At 30.6% G+C, this 16,886-nt stretch overlaps 2 protein-coding genes across 3 annotated transcripts; one reads left to right on the top strand and one right to left on the bottom strand.

Moving 5' to 3' along the window:
- Positions 1,572 to 2,874, bottom strand: LOC109346426 (40S ribosomal protein S21-2). Its single transcript, XM_019585977.1, has 3 exons — positions 2,741 to 2,874; positions 2,520 to 2,652; positions 1,572 to 1,816 (listed from the first exon to the last, which is right to left on the bottom strand). The coding sequence occupies exons 1-3, from the start codon at positions 2,788 to 2,790 to the stop codon at positions 1,751 to 1,753; spliced, it is 249 nt and encodes an 82-aa protein (XP_019441522.1). The 5' UTR covers positions 2,791 to 2,874; the 3' UTR covers positions 1,572 to 1,750.
- Positions 9,359 to 10,886, top strand: LOC109346428. 2 transcript variants are annotated; one of them, XM_019585978.1, is made up of 4 exons: positions 9,359 to 10,037; positions 10,171 to 10,254; positions 10,352 to 10,425; positions 10,531 to 10,886. In XM_019585978.1, exons 1-4 carry the CDS (start codon positions 9,657 to 9,659, stop codon positions 10,538 to 10,540), a joined length of 549 nt encoding a protein of 182 aa, XP_019441523.1. In that variant the 5' UTR covers positions 9,359 to 9,656; the 3' UTR covers positions 10,541 to 10,886. The 2 variants fall into 2 exon arrangements, with proteins under 2 accessions (XP_019441523.1, XP_019441524.1); XM_019585979.1 differs by having other exon boundaries at positions 10,534 to 10,886.

A 16,886-nucleotide genomic window follows, 5' to 3' on the forward strand; every position in this document is an offset into this window, starting at 1 on the left:
AAAATTTATAATCAGTGCATAATCCACTATTCATTTATATTACTTTTATTTTAAGGTCAATAATATTAAAATATAAATAATAGATAATGCATTGACAATATAAAAATTTCTTATATTATTATTGTATACATTTTCTTCTCTTATTTTTTTCCGCTACTCATGTGAATCAATAAACTTATCAACAGACATATCAATTAGAAGAAAAAAAATCTTTTAAATGAGAGCTTGAGTAGGAGTATATTAATTGTAGCTGTATTTCTATCCGAACAAGAAGATTGTCGCTTGCATTATTGCATATGTCAAATCCTATGTTAATATTTTGTGTTAAAACAATTGTTGTGTTTGTAGTAAAGTATCGATCTTGTTCCACTGCTAGACATATATTCCAAGGTATTTAACCTGTCCCTAGGTGATAGTCATATTTCACAGACACGTTAGCGTAGAGCATGGGAAACAGTACAGATTGATGAATCGTTTGACCAAGCATCTATAAAAAAAGTTGAGCCAGCTGGAGTTATAGAGTATAAGATTAGAATGTGAACACATTTTTCTTCTTTCTTTTTTGATAAGCAATGATAACACAATTTGTATTTGCTAGGAAACAATGTCACTTATGGCATATAATAGTACATACTACATTTAATGCTTCAACCATCAATTTAAGAAAATGAAAGCTGCTTCTAGTTCTAGGGTCCAAGCATTGCTATGTACGGTCAAAGCACACCCAGCACAGCAACGAGGAAAATTTGTAAGCTTTCCGACCCCTTAAAATAATAGCATATATTGGGAGATAAATTTGGAGAGATAGATTAAGGTTTTAACTGTTATTTCATTAAGATTTCAATCATAAATAAAGGAGAATGTCGATAAACAAATATTGTTCAATTGCTAACTGAAATTAAATTAAAAAAATGGGGTTCAATAAGCTAAACATCAATTTCAACAATGTCAAACAAAATTACAATTAAATACAACAAAACCAGACATCAATTAACCCCAAATCATCATTGAATAAGTTTGATCAACAGCTTCAAACCCCACTCAAGAACAATCATTCAGTAATCCAATTCTGTTGCACTAACCCACTACCACCAGGTTTGCTACAACAACGATGCCACATGCATAGAGGCAGAAAAGAGATTTGAATGTTTGAGAAATTGAGACAGAATAGAATTTGGGGGTTGAGTGATGAAGACAGAGAATGTGATTTGCTATACAGAAAGGAGCTTCTCTCTTCTTTCTCTGTTCAACAGAAAACCCCAGTTATACTTGCTTAGGGCTCATTGATGAATATTGTCATGGTAGGTTATGGAAGAAGCAAGAACTATACAGTTGAATATTCAAGGTAGGTCATGGACAAATCAATATTCTCATTCAAACTTTACATTCAAGGACTTTGAGACGTGAGATCTTAACTTTCAACTTTTATGCCACCTCTTAATATACTATAATACTACGCATTTTGATTACTAATGTTGAAGTATTAAAGTTGCATTCTGCCACAGACGATAGCAACATTATCTTAACTGTTACACAACATATTTTGGGGTATTGTTAAACCAAAGACTACAAAAAGATGAGTAACATGAATCTATGCTTGCAATATTGGGAAATAACCAAATAATTTTAAGTGCACTATCAAGCAGTCGAAAATCATCCTTAAAACCCATTGGAAATTCAAAACAAGTATAGCATAATGCAGGTCATAATGCTCAAAAATCTTAATACATGGCAAAACTATCATGCACGCCTACTGTTGCTTAACTTCAACCTTCTTCTTTGTCCACAGACGATCTACCGAACTGTCGGCATCACCCTGAAAATGAAAACAAACTCATGATCAATGAAATGCAATTCTTAAAAAGCAAATTATGAAGGAACAACATGAGGTAAAATATAAACAAATTGTCCAACACACATACTAAAAAACAGAAACCCTGCAATCTGACTCACTATATAATCATATTACCTTCATCATAGCTAGTTAACTACAATACAAATTGAAAGACGAAGAAAAATAGAAGGAACGCCATGAGGTAAGAAACCAAAGAAAATTATATTCTATTTTCTTTGTGTGGTGCCAAGATAACTATATTACAAATTTTACAATTACTTTAGTCTTGTCCCATTTAAATTTTGCACTCCCGAAACAAGAGCATTAATTTGATTCGCCTTCCTTTATTCTTCCGTTCCTCCCCTGATTGCCCCTTGACCCCTCGCCTTCCCTTTCCCTCCTAATTCCCGAACACAGCTTATGGTTCTATTTGCTAATTGAAGGAGAGAAACAACTTCATATTCAACAAATGCAATGTGTTATAATACCACAGTGATTGAATTATAAGGGAACAACAAATCAGTATAAGTATAGCAAAAGGTACAATCTCATTTACTATAGCAACGTATGATGTTAATTTAAAATATAGTAAGTTCAGTTCAAGAAGCATTAAACCACATAATGAAAGGATTAGAAGACAAAAGATAAGGACAATTTAGTAATTGATTAAAGCTAAGCCACTGACCTGTGCACGAACGAATCCAGATAGGGCAACTGTGGTGAAATTTCCATTGTAAACACCACTCTCATCCAAATGGCCAATGTTAATTTGGACAGAGGCATGATCTTTGGAAGTTATCAATCTATTTGTAGCAGAGCTGCGCCATATTTTTATCAATCTATTCAAAATCCGAAACAGAATAAACAAATAAATAAACGGATAGGAGAAAGGGTTGAATTGTGTACCACTTCCTAGGGATATATAGCTCAGTGATTTGTCCTTCGTCGTTCTGCATGTTAATGGTTAATGTAAAAACCTACAAAGCCTGAATCACAAGTTACAAGAACAAAACACTGGGGTGGCTGAAGAGTAACAAGGTGATGGTTTATAATCTTAGAAACCCTACTTTCATACTCTATTGGGCCGGGCTGGACCTCCAACCTCCTCACCTGATTTTAGACTTCAATCTTTATTAGTTTTTTCCATATTACGAAATTACGAATGAGAGTGTGGTTGCCCTTCCAGCAAATGACTCTCACAATAATTCAACTCTTCCTTTTCATCGTCATTCTAAGAATCTAGTAGGACATCAATGCTTATCAGTTTATTGAGTTATATAACCCTAGGAATAGTATTTTTGAATCTCCATTTTTCTTCTTTATTACTAATACATAATCCAAAATTCATATTGAGGAGCATTTGTCCGAGTGATGTTGAGTATTTCAATAATCTATCCATATTCTGCATATTGTCATTCCTACTTAATTCCATGGTATATTGTATCACATAAATATAAAAAAATATTATCAAAATAATTTAATTACTTTTGAATAATGAAAATATGTTTCCTAATTAACTAGCATCTTGATATGTCAGCCAACCTAATTTTTTTATAATTAATAAATTTATTGTCTCAAGATACATGCTAAATTTTAAAAAGACACGAATATATAAATCTTATTTATATTTAGATAATATGAATAAGATGATAGTTAAAATTATGAACTGTATAAGGATAAAATAGGACAAAAACTAATTTATGTTTGTTTAACTATTAGTTTCCATTATAATTACATGACAGTATATCCTATATACTGTATACATTAGTTTCTCACCATATAAGACATCCATCTTTAACCAAAACCAACTTATAATTTGTTGACGGGGTGGTATTGGCCCAGAGTTCGCATGTTGCGACTTCGAAGAACAATCAAGCCCACATATTTTTGTGACTTGATTAAGGGCCTTTATATCATTTATCACATACCTGAAAATATATATTTAATGCAAGTACGAAATAGTGAAATGTTGGGATGGGTTGGACTCTACCATATTTGTTGATCTGGTTTAGTCAGCATATGACTATGTTCTATCATATCTAGGTTTGAGTTCAAAAATTAGAATGATCAAAATTTAGGGTTGAGAAAAGGACAAATATCACTTTGTTCAACTCGTTCTATGATTACCCATTCATTATGTTTGTATGTGAGTCTATTCAATTGCGTATATAGTAATGACATCTCTTTGGTCAAAAATATCATTTATTCTATAACTTTTTTCATTATATATATATATATATATATATATATATATCATTTTATATGTGAAATCAAATATTCATAATGATAAGTAATATTGTGAAGATTTTATCTAAAATGAGTATGCCTTATGTTTAATCGAGTTTAGGTTCAAAGACTAATCCGGCTAACTTCAGATTTAGGGTTATATTCGAATTCAAAAAACAACCCAATTAACATTTAGGACATGTAATGAAAAATGCTTATTAAGCTCATGTTCACACCTAATGAAATGTTTGAGAGATATAGGGCAGCAAACTATGAAATAGTAGATTTTGGTTACCAATTGCCAACTACCACATGATTGAAGATGAACTCATTAATGTAGGTAAGAGTAATTAAACCAAAGCTGCAGAGAAGATATATCAAGTGAAGATATATATTAAGAAATTGACCATAATTTCCTCTCTAATTAATTAAGAATCATCTATAAGTTAGAAATAAAAACAATTTCATAAGGATAAAATAAGACAAATTAATTTATGTCATTTAACTATAAATTTCTTTATTCATATATATGAAGAAAAAAAGTGAAATCAAGGAATAGTTTTTATGGATAAAAGAAAAATTTCAAAGGCAAATGGCATATGATAATGGGATTTTCCACATGATAAATAATTCAAGAAAATTACTTTATATAATAATTGACCTTCTTATCCAATCGAAATGAATATATGACACATTTAAGTGATACATTTTAAAACATGATAAAAGAATCTCCATTTGATTGCAATATATGATTTTATCTTCATCCTTACTTTAAACTTAAGTACTCCACATGATCTAAAGTAGGCGTTTCTTATCTCTCTTTACAAGGTACTCCAAGCTAATATAGTTAGTGCATATATTGTAGTAGCCTCTTATTTGACCATCAACACGTGCACAAGGTATTTTCAGACATAAGAATGAGTACCCATATGGTGGATGATGTTTCCAAGTCGATCACTCACATTTCATTTTTATCAAAACTAAAATAAAATAAAATTGTATATACTTTAAAGTTACTTATTATAAGAGAAATTATAATTTTTTGTGCAATGTCAATATTTCTGATTACATACTATTATTGCAATTTTGGAAAAAATATAAACTTCCTCTTATTGATTATTCATGCCCTCAAGTTGGCTTTTATACAAGAATAAAGAGTTATTAACCCATTACTTGACTTACAAATTACCTCCATCAATAATACTTTAAAACAAAAAAAAACCTTAACTAAATATGGTTAAATTGGTGTTTCTAGAACAATTAAACTTATATGGGTAGGTTAAGAGACTCCAAAACACAAGAGCTAAAAATTGCACCATCTAACCGAGTCACATGGCCTAGGTTATTCGGTCAAATTGTCCATGCAGTGACTTGGCCTTATAACCCTTGTACATCGGTCAGACATATGTTGAAATCAAATATTCATAATGATAAGTAATATTGTGAAGATTTTATCTAAAATGAGTATGCCTTATGTTTAATCGAGTTTAGGTTCAAAGACTAATCCGGCTAACTTCAGATTTAGGGTTATATTCGAATTCAAAAAACAACCCAATTAACATTTAGGACATGTAATGAAAAATGCTTATTAAGCTCATGTTCACACCTAATGAAATGTTTGAGAGATATAGGGCAGCAAACTATGAAATAGTAGATTTTGGTTACCAATTGCCAACTACCACATGATTGAAGATGAACTCATTAATGTAGGTAAGAGTAATTAAACCAAAGCTGCAGAGAAGATATATCAAGTGAAGATATATATTAAGAAATTGACCATAATTTCCTCTCTAATTAATTAAGAATCATCTATAAGTTAGAAATAAAAACAATTTCATAAGGATAAAATAAGACAAATTAATTTATGTCATTTAACTATAAATTTCTTTATTCATATATATGAAGAAAAAAAGTGAAATCAAGGAATAGTTTTTATGGATAAAAGAAAAATTTCAAAGGCAAATGGCATATGATAATGGGATTTTCCACATGATAAATAATTCAAGAAAATTACTTTATATAATAATTGACCTTCTTATCCAATCGAAATGAATATATGACACATTTAAGTGATACATTTTAAAACATGATAAAAGAATCTCCATTTGATTGCAATATATGATTTTATCTTCATCCTTACTTTAAACTTAAGTACTCCACATGATCTAAAGTAGGCGTTTCTTATCTCTCTTTACAAGGTACTCCAAGCTAATATAGTTAGTGCATATATTGTAGTAGCCTCTTATTTGACCATCAACACGTGCACAAGGTATTTTCAGACATAAGAATGAGTACCCATATGGTGGATGATGTTTCCAAGTCGATCACTCACATTTCATTTTTATCAAAACTAAAATAAAATAAAATTGTATATACTTTAAAGTTACTTATTATAAGAGAAATTATAATTTTTTGTGCAATGTCAATATTTCTGATTACATACTATTATTGCAATTTTGGAAAAAATATAAACTTCCTCTTATTGATTATTCATGCCCTCAAGTTGGCTTTTATACAAGAATAAAGAGTTATTAACCCATTACTTGACTTACAAATTACCTCCATCAATAATACTTTAAAACAAAAAAAAACCTTAACTAAATATGGTTAAATTGGTGTTTCTAGAACAATTAAACTTATATGGGTAGGTTAAGAGACTCCAAAACACAAGAGCTAAAAATTGCACCATCTAACCGAGTCACATGGCCTAGGTTATTCGGTCAAATTGTCCATGCAGTGACTTGGCCTTATAACCCTTGTACATCGGTCAGACATATGTGCCATGGCCTATGCAACATGGTCATAAGTCATTCCATCATGCGCCATGGCCTATGCAACATGGTCATAAGTCATTCCATCATGCGCCATGGCCTAGGCGCCACAGTTAGAGTGCATACGACCTCAATCACACAACACGATGACCTATGCACCATAGTCAGAATGTGCATGGCCTATGCACTACGATCATGATCCTCCTTATTTAGGTCATAATCCAGTTTTCCTCGGCCATAATTAGCCTTGTCTTAGTCATATACAACTTTCCTCGGCCACGACCCAACTTCCCTTAGTCATGACCCATGTTGTCTTAGTCACAACTTAGCTTTCCTTGGTTATAATATATTTTGTCTGGTTCATGACTATGCTTCAATAACTATAGATCTTTAATATATTCACCTAAATTTTACTCCTATATAATTACATTATTATATATTAGTCTTGAATTATATGACAATTATTCCACGAATAAACTCTATTATGAGGGTAGCATGAGTCTCACCGACTTGATTCAAGTATATTATACCTCACGTTCTTTATAAAAAAAATTAGCGGTAAAGGTTGAATGTAAAACGCAATTATATACATTATTGTTTTTCAACATAATAGGAATAAAGAAGACCCATATATTTGATTTAAATAGAAGTATTTTACAGTTAACAGATAACAGCTAATATTTTAATCTTATATAAATGGATATATTCTATACTATATCTATATGAGGGATTTAGGTAGATGTGCATGTGCACGTGCAGTCTTGTGTTTGAATATGTGGAAGCGGAACCTTGCATATCTATATATTATGCACACGTGACCACATGCCTATGTGAGTCCTGATAGGGTAAATTCTTGAAAAAGAGAGAAGAAGGACAGTGAATGCGATTGCATGCATGTGGATTCATAAAATCCCAGTCAACTTCACCCTGTCCCAAAAATCTTTTTAGTTTTTACAGTATCTACTCATGCACTTCTGCACAAGCCAAAATATTTTTAAACTTTGTTACTTGAACATTTTGATTTTACAGTTGAAATCTCTTTTTATATATTTATTATTTACATATTAGTTTTTAATCCTATTTTCTTTTTCTTTTCTTTCCCCACTCTCACACACAGAAACAGACAGATAAAAAATGAGTGGTAATTGTGGTATATTTGTATGGAGGATGAGGTTGACATAAATAGAGATAACTAGTACAGTATGCATAAATGGAATATATAGTACAAGCTTCAGAAGGGGGCCATGTTTCCCATGATTCATTTCTTTAATCACCGCACATGATGGACACATCGCACATGAAAGGAAAATAGGAGAACTAGGCTACCATATACTATGCACCGTTTATGTTCACAACAGTATAATTATTTCCCTCATTTGAACATTAGATTAGATTTATGGTGTACTATATAAAACCCATTTTGGAGAGTCACTTTTACTCCAATATGGATCCAAATTACTATTCATCCTCATGCTTTACATTTCTCATATTATGTGTCATCAAATCATAATGTAGATATTAGAAAGGAAAATTATTTGTATTAAGTTGTAAAAATAGTGCAAATATAAAGTAACCTTTGCAAAAGTAGCCAAGAGACAAAGGCTTTACAGCTGAAGGGAAAAGTACTGGGAAAGGGAAATTAACGTGTAACATGTTTTCTTAGAGCTTCCTTTGCGGTATCAAAATCAAGGTTGTTAACTAAATACTAGCGTTCCTATATTTGGTTCATTGCTAGGGAGAATTGACATTCCTGTTTGGTTCACCGTCAATGAAATAGGAAAGAGTTCTTACTGGGTTTGGTTGATTATTGCTACTAGATGGAGAAAGAGATTGAAAAGACTATAAAATTCAATAAATATGAAATACATTGAGATGACCATAAATAAGAAAAAGTGCATAACTGAAAGTGAAAACAAATTTCAATACATGAATTCAAATTCTGAAACTTTTTTGGATCAACAAAATGAACCTTAAAATAAAATAAAAACCTTAAAATTAGAAACAAAATATGAAATAAAATTCACACCTCAATCATAATAAAAAAGTAATGCTATATTTTCTTTTTTGAAAAATAAGTTTAAAATCTTTATGGAAAGTGGCATGTACCATATTCAGTAATATATATCACTTTTACTAATTAGACAATGATACAGGAATTTTCAGTTTTTTTTAAAGAAGATATAACATTTGTCATTTAAAAAAACATTTTTCATTACACTATTAGGACAATTGTTGAGTGATATAAATATTATATTTTGTGTGTTGAAATGAACTCCTAAGGGCCACATCAAGTATGGTTGATTTATTTAGTTGGACAAGAAATTATTGTTCTAAACCATGTATTAGACGAATGAAAAAATGTTATATCAATTAAAAAAATTAAATATTTTTTTTTTTGCTTTAATATCATTAATCTAAAATATGAAATGATACACAATTTTGGATATATCTTTCTATCATAGACTCCTCTCTTAAATAGTATTTCCAATTTAAAAAAACAAAAACTATTGTAAACATCCAACTGGCAGTTTTAATTCATTCGCATGGACAGCTGAATGGGAGGAGAGTAAGGACAAAACCATTCTAGGATTTGAGTTTCATTTTCTTGGATTTTTCCACACCTATCCACTCTTGTAATTTTATTTTACTTCTGTGAAAACCAAGACCCAAACAATAAGGACACTTTGCTACACAGGTAAATAGGGTGTGACTCACATTCTATTCATCACTTTACTACTACTCTTTAACCATAAATTGAAGACTCCTATGTGCTAGAAACTAGACAGAAAAAAGATACCACTATTTGAGATAGACAGTTAAGGAAGATGAATGCATTAACTTCAGAAAGTAGCAGTGGTTGTGAGTCTGGTTGGACTCTATACCTTGAGCACTCATATAGAGCTTCTCAGTTTATAAGTGGAAGTGATAGATTTTATGAGGAACAAAAAGACAAAAGAACCAAAGAAGAGGACTATGGGGAAGAAGACTTGTCCATGGTTTCTGATGCTTCTTCTGGTCCTCCACATTTACAATATGATGAGGTTCATTTCAATGAACAAGACAAAAATGGTGGCTTTTATTCAGAATCCAATGCAGTGAAGCTGAGTAAGAGTGGTAAAAAGAAACAGAAAGTTAAAGAAAATCATCACAACTTGCCTTCTTTTCTTCATGACACTGCTAGCTCTTGTGTCTCTGATTTCTCCAATGTAAGTTTTAGATATTAATGCGAAGAGTGTGAACTTGCATGTATTAATCTATTTCCACATTCATTTTTGGTGTAGTAAAAATATGAGTTTTTTGCAATATTTTTGCTACTCATGGTTCTTGACTAATTTCCAGAATGAAGTTGCTGTGAACAACCAACGATCTTCAACAGAAAGCATGCAAGATTATTCACAAGGTTTCTCTGCAAATTATTGTAAGGTAATTTGTTTGTTTCTTCATTTTACTTTATTTGAATATTTTATACTATTAGAACTTAGAAGGAAGAGCTAAGATATAATAAATTATGTTCTTTCAGGGGAGATCTACATTCCATCAACATTTAAGTTTCATAGAACCATCTCTATCAGAAAATGAGTATCAAGGCAATGAGTAAGTTGCTTCTACTATATACAAGATTTTTTTACTTGGTATATTTAGAAGCTCAAACTATTCTAATTTTTTTGTTCTGATCATTGATTTGCTTTCTTTGTTTAGCAGATGGTAGAGTGATAAAGGAATAGGGATGAGGTAAAGATGAGATCAGTAATATTGCTGTGGAAGTTACTGAAGATCAATGGAGGGAGAATCATGGTGCAGAAAAATTGATATTAATAGAGATGGTGTACCTTAATTTCTTTTGTTTTCTTTGTACTTATGGTTGCAGTGGGAAACAAGATGAAAGGATGAGTTAAAAATATGTTTTTGGCTTTCAAAATTTAATTTTGTTGTCAATGAATAGTGCATACAAGCTTGAAAAGTTAGGCAAGCTCTGTACACGCAAGGTTCAGTCTCTTATTTTTTTATGAAGCCCCATGCTCAATTTATACAAGTATTAGCAACACTTGCAAAAATAAATAAATCATTATTATTCTCAGCAATGCAGAAACTAAATGCACAAAACTATGTCTCGAGTAATATTGTAGTATGAAAGATGGCAGTGATCTAGCTCTTCACTTACCAATCCCAGAAAATTTCCCCTTACCACTTACAATTAGCTAATAAGAAGGTGACCTTTGAACTTCCAACCATCGAGAAGTTCCATTATTATCGAGGTATAAGAAAAGTAAAAAGTCACAAGTGAAATACTATGTTTTTTGAACTAAAACCTTAACACAATAGTTCAATTGACATTTTTCACTTGTGAACTATTTCACTTTTGCCCTCATATTCAATATGAGACTTTACACTTGAATATATTCAGCAATCTCCCCTCAAATATAGGTATCACACACTTATTAGTTTGCTCCCTTTATGCCATCATCTTTAAGTCAAATTGTTGGCTCTAATACCATTTGCTGGAGCCAATCGCAAACCATCAAAAAGTTCTATCGTTACTGAGAGCCACAAGTAATTACTTAAGAAAATAGTTTCATAAACTTTTTTTTACTTATAAAAATTATAATATGTTCACCAATAATTCAGATAAAGGTTATGTTCACCAATAATTCAGATAAAGGGTATGTTCACCAATAATTCACATAAAGGCTATGTGATCCTATTTTAATTAGGTTGGTAGGATCTCTTTTAGGATATTATTAGTACAAAAGGTAGTGAATATAAATTTTTGAAAACAAAAGTTTTAATTATTAAAAAGGATAATGCCTTCACCAGTGTTTACAAGAATCCAGGCAGTGCTCCAATTATTAAGTTCTAGATTTTCCATTTGCCTAAAAATTAAGGCTTAATCTGCTTCCTCAAAGAGACAATATGATAAAGAAAGTTATGAGGGGTGGGATGGGCAATGAAGATAGTGTACAAAGATAAGGAGAAAATGTCAATCTTGATGTTGGAATATTTCATATACATCTCTTTAACATGCCCCATCTGGTTTAGTATGTCAACTTTATCTCTTTTGGAAGGATCCTCATTTTAAAATATAGGATATATGATGTTTGTTTATGTTGCTTTGTTCCCTCCAATTCTGTCTGCTTTGAAGCTGTCATAAAAGGATTTGATGTCATCCACACTTGTGCATTTTATTTTTATATTGCTTTCTTTGTTCCTAGTCACTTCCTGTTATGATTATAAAAAAATCTGGTATGAGTCCACAAAGGTAGAAGAAGCTAGAGAAAAGTTGGTCATTGAGAATTAAGAATGTGAAAATTATAATCTCCGGCCACATGTTCTCCTATATAATTTGAGAGTCTTTAGTGAATAAAAAAAGGTAAAAGTAATAAAAGAAAGTAGCATAAAGACAAATCAAGCACATATATTTGAAGGGAGAGAATAATTTAAGTGATTGTAGTCATTGTCTAGCTGCATTCCATCAAATTGTGGATAAGAGTCTGCAAGGGTGTGGGAGAAATTGTTCTGTTCTTCCAACCACCGCCAAAACAATAACCCTTCTATCCTTCACTCCTTGTAACAGAGAGAGGGTATGGAGAGTGCTTTGTTGCTTCCTGATCTCATGAAATTATAAACAATGCTACTCACTATTAACTGATTGTATAAACATTAGGAATTAGAGAAAAAACATAACATGAAATAGAAAACACAAACAAAGTTTAATATGGTTTGGACAAATATGTGATATATATATATACCCATGGACACTGAAAGTCTACTATCAACACATCCTTATGTTCCATAGTTCCAAATTCTTAGTGCATGAATTCAAAGTTTTAATGATACAATCCGATCAACTTTCATTTTACTAGAACTGATTGCAAGTTTTAACCATATTCAAACATGAATTCAACTCATCAAACTTACTATTATCAAAACTCAATTTTGAGCTAAAGATTATCAAACACACCCATACCATTATCTGTACCTTATTTTTGCACAGTAAAAACTCTATTGAAAATAATAATTATGACACTTTTAATGTATTAAAGGGACACTTTTCTAATACAAAGTTTCAAGTGTGGTTATTTAAAAGATGTTTTGCATTTTATAGATTAAAATATGAGTTTAACATATATGTAATAAGAATATAAAGTTTTTTACACGATCATTTATTATTTACTATTCATTTGTATTAATTTTGTTTAAGAGTTGATGATCGTAAATACATAAATAAATAGTGGATGACATTATTGGTTTATATAATTTTAAAATCTAAATCTAAACAATGTATTTAAATGGGAAATCATTCAAATACATTTTCTAGTTTGTAGTCTGACCTCAATCCCCTAGCGTGGGCCTTTGGGCCTCACTGTTACCGAAAACAGAGAAACACAATTTCCCCATAGACTTAATAGCAATAGGTTCGGATAAGTAGCAAACTTTGTGGCGGTTGGAAAGCAACGCTGAAAAGTTAAGTTGGCACACCTAAACTAAAATAGTCAATGCCTCTATGATGATAAATTCAATAGAAAAGCCACACTACAAATTACTTGGGAAATTTTATTTCTTTCAAGTGCAGGCTCTTATATTGGAACCTCGTAAAGTTCTATTGTTCAATCTTGGACTTCCCATGCAGGACACATGATACTAAGTCACTTGTCATGAAATTTGCTAGTTCATAATGTGAATAGTGAATACAACGAAAACATTGAAGAGAGATCCATAACTAAACATATACAAACTGCTAGAGAATTTACTGCAAGGAAATTTAACTCTTCAAGCAGAGTTAATCAAGTTATATTACCACAGAAGATCTCACAGTATAAAGCTGATCCTGAATTATCAGCTAAGGCCTAAGAATGACCATGAGAATTGACTTTAGCCTTTAGGTCACCAATTATGAGATAAAGATTGCATACGGTAGTTGGTATACCTAAAATAAATGTACCAAATCATTCGGCATTTCAGTCACTTAGATCTTCCATGTTCTTAAGGGTTGACTTTGTTGCCAGAATCTACCAATGATATTCCATTGTTCTTTGAACTAGTCATGACAATCCAGTGAAATTGGCATATCTTATTTTGCAACACACCATTGCTCTCTCTCTCTCTCCTGTTCAGTATCTACTAAATTTCTTGACACATCTTGCAAGAAAGAAACTATCACCGTATCCAAACATATGTGATACGAACCAATATCAAGCAAAGTGAAATATGGTAAATTAATACCCATTCCTGGGTTCATTTTATTTGGAATAAATGAATGTATACATTTAATAAAGTAGCAATTTTTTTTGTTTTGATAGGAAATAAAGTAGCAATTATTTGTGTTATAGTTTTGTTTAGAGTAAATTAATAGCCTAAATTACACTGACACCCCCTGAGTTTTAGTGAAATTACACAAACCATCTCTCACTTTTCTACACCTACATAAACCTCCCATATTTTTAAACTTTCGTTACATTGACCACCCCTACATAAGAAATAAGTGTAATTTTTTAAACAAAAACTTTGATAAATGCAATTAAGTTAAACAAAACATAATATATTGTGTAGACAAGTCTAAATAATATACAAATCAATGTATTTTTATTATTTTTTGTTACAAAATGCATCAACAATTCTAAAGAAATATTGTTTAAATAACTCTTATAATATAGTGTAACGAACCAAAAATAATAAAGAAATATTGACTCATATATTATTTGGATGTGTCTCCACAATATATCATATATCATGTTTTGTTTAACTTAATTGCATTTATCACATTTTTTGTTTAAAAAATTACATTTATTTCTTAGCAGGGGTGGTCAATGTAATGAAAGTTTAAAAATAGGGGAGGTTTGTGTAGATGTAAAAAAGTGAGAGGTGATTTATGTAATTTCACTAAAACTCAGGAGTGTAATTTATTCTTTTGTTTACTCCTCCTTCATCCGTGGGTGTTTATTCATGATATCAAATTATGAACTATTACTTTTTAGAGGGTGGTTACTGTTCATTTTTTCAATTTATACATTGATGTAATAAGTATTTATCGGAATGATTTAATTTCATCATAGATGCAAATGACGCCGTATAAGGATATATTCCAGTAATAATGAATCCATATCAAAGTTTAGACTTGAATTCACATGGAGATTGGAAGCAAAGTAAAGAAGATGAAGAGGAAAATTAAAGGAGGGTAAGATGTTTGAGCAATGAATGAAGATTAGTCATCTCAATTGTGTCTCATCTAATTAGAAAACGATATTCAATTAAAAAGAAAATTCATAAAAATATAAGCTAATATTTTTATATTATTTATTAGAATTTGATTGACCATTTATATAAATATATGATGTTTTGGGATATGAGATCTTTGTTCTCGAGCAATCAGCAGCCAACAACGTCTTGTTGATGAGGATTCGAGCTTTTCTGCTACGGATTTCTACTTTCACGCTCGCACTTTTGTCCATCTTTACATATAGTTTCTTCTTTGTCTTCTTCTTTAACATCTTCACCTTTGATTTTATCGACTCCAACAAGTTCTCTACTAATAGCTTCCTCATATCTCTATGTACATACACCGTTAGTTATTTTCTTTTCTCACCTTCACAACTGCGCCATGCACCTCTATATATACATGTTTTCTTCTTTCTTCTTTCTTCTTTCATCTGTCATTTGTTCTATGTGTAAACAATAGATACATATTATATTGATATTAAATTATGAGTGTATGAATAGTTAATGACTATTGAAAATAAAAGAAAAATGAAATGAAAATATAAAAAACTTTTACATTTTCTATATATACATCTTTTATCAAATAGTGTTCATAACATAAATGTTAGGGAACACATTTGTTGTCCACAAAAGTGTGTTACTCTATGTGTCATTTTTTATGATTGATAAAAATATATATTTTAAGTTGATTTTTTTATAATTAAACATTTTTCTTAGTAAGTAGTGATATATATATTTTTTGATGTTCACCTTTCGTTTGATGCCTATTCCACTTTGCCATTAATTGTTTTCTGACTTCCTATTCCACTTTGCCATTAATTGTTTTCTGACTTCCTATTCCATCACCCTTCTATTGGGGCTCTCCTCTAATCTCACCCGTTCAAAGATTATTTTTTCCAAGTACACAATTATATATTCTTATTATAATAAGAAAAATATACACTAACTAACCATTAAGATTTTTTTTACAGTTTATATGAATATTTCGAAGCATACATAATACATTCTTGTTATAATTTATTCTTAGTTTTGGTTATGTGTGCTGGAGTTATAACGTTCGGTGAACGTTGAGTGCTGACCTCAAAATCTGTCACTCTTCCCCGCAGCCATAAGTTTCATTACGAAAAAAAAAGCAAAAAAGTCAATGACAAAAACTGAAAAAAAGTTATTTATTAGAATGAGTTTATGAGTTTAAATGAATGGAAATTCACTTACTTCAAAATTTACTTTTCATCATTGTCATTAATTATATGGACATTTACTAATTCAAATTATTAATATTCTTAAAATTAAGGGCTAAGATTAAACTTACTTCTGCACTAAGTGGATCGCTCTTCGATTTAAATATATATTTTCATCCCTAAATTTTTTTTAACATGTTTTTGTGCTTGATTTTATTTTTTCAAATACCAAAAACAATCTAGCCAATAATTGGTGCTAAATAATTTTCGGTGCAGAATTTTTTAAGGAGGGGGAAAGACTTATTTCTTTAATATGGTTCTAACTTTTACCAAAAAGTAAGTAGAATATATAATTATATATACCTAGAGTGATTAATAATAGTTGAAATGAAATACATCCCAAATAAACTACCTATAAAGTTTCAAATCATGGAATTGTTATTTGGGAAGGATAATAATCACCACCCACAAGATGTCGCAGTTATGCAAGTAGAGATTCGTGATTAAATAAACCCTTCTACTCTTTATTCTTTACAGAGTATATGGACTATAACTGAGATTTCAAATAAATATATAAGGTCAGCCGTGAAGCCATAAACTAAGTTATTTATTTTTTTGTATGATTTTACCTGACGGCTACAACTAACCTAAAAGTTGCTT

This window comes from Lupinus angustifolius, chromosome LG04 (assembly GCF_001865875.1).
Source record: "Lupinus angustifolius cultivar Tanjil chromosome LG04, LupAngTanjil_v1.0, whole genome shotgun sequence".
In the NCBI taxonomy this organism is placed as follows: Eukaryota; Viridiplantae; Streptophyta; class Magnoliopsida; order Fabales; family Fabaceae; genus Lupinus; species Lupinus angustifolius.

Bases quoted from the DNA above. Each gene is read 5' to 3' on its own strand.
- LOC109346426 (XM_019585977.1), bottom strand. From the start codon at position 2,790: ATGCAGAACGACGAAGGACAAATCACTGAGCTATATATCCCTAGGAAG. The intron at 2,653-2,740 runs GTACACAATTCA...AATATGGCGCAG, and splicing joins CTATATATCCCTAGGAAGTG to CTCTGCTACAAATAGATTGA. The intron at 1,817-2,519 runs GTCAGTGGCTTA...TTTCATTTTCAG, and splicing joins CTGGATTCGTTCGTGCACAG to GGTGATGCCGACAGTTCGGT.
- LOC109346428 (XM_019585978.1), top strand. From the start codon at position 9,657: ATGAATGCATTAACTTCAGAAAGTAGCAGTGGTTGTGAGTCTGGTTGG. The intron at 10,038-10,170 runs GTAAGTTTTAGA...ACTAATTTCCAG, and splicing joins GTGTCTCTGATTTCTCCAAT to AATGAAGTTGCTGTGAACAA. The intron at 10,255-10,351 runs GTAATTTGTTTG...ATGTTCTTTCAG, and splicing joins TCTCTGCAAATTATTGTAAG to GGGAGATCTACATTCCATCA.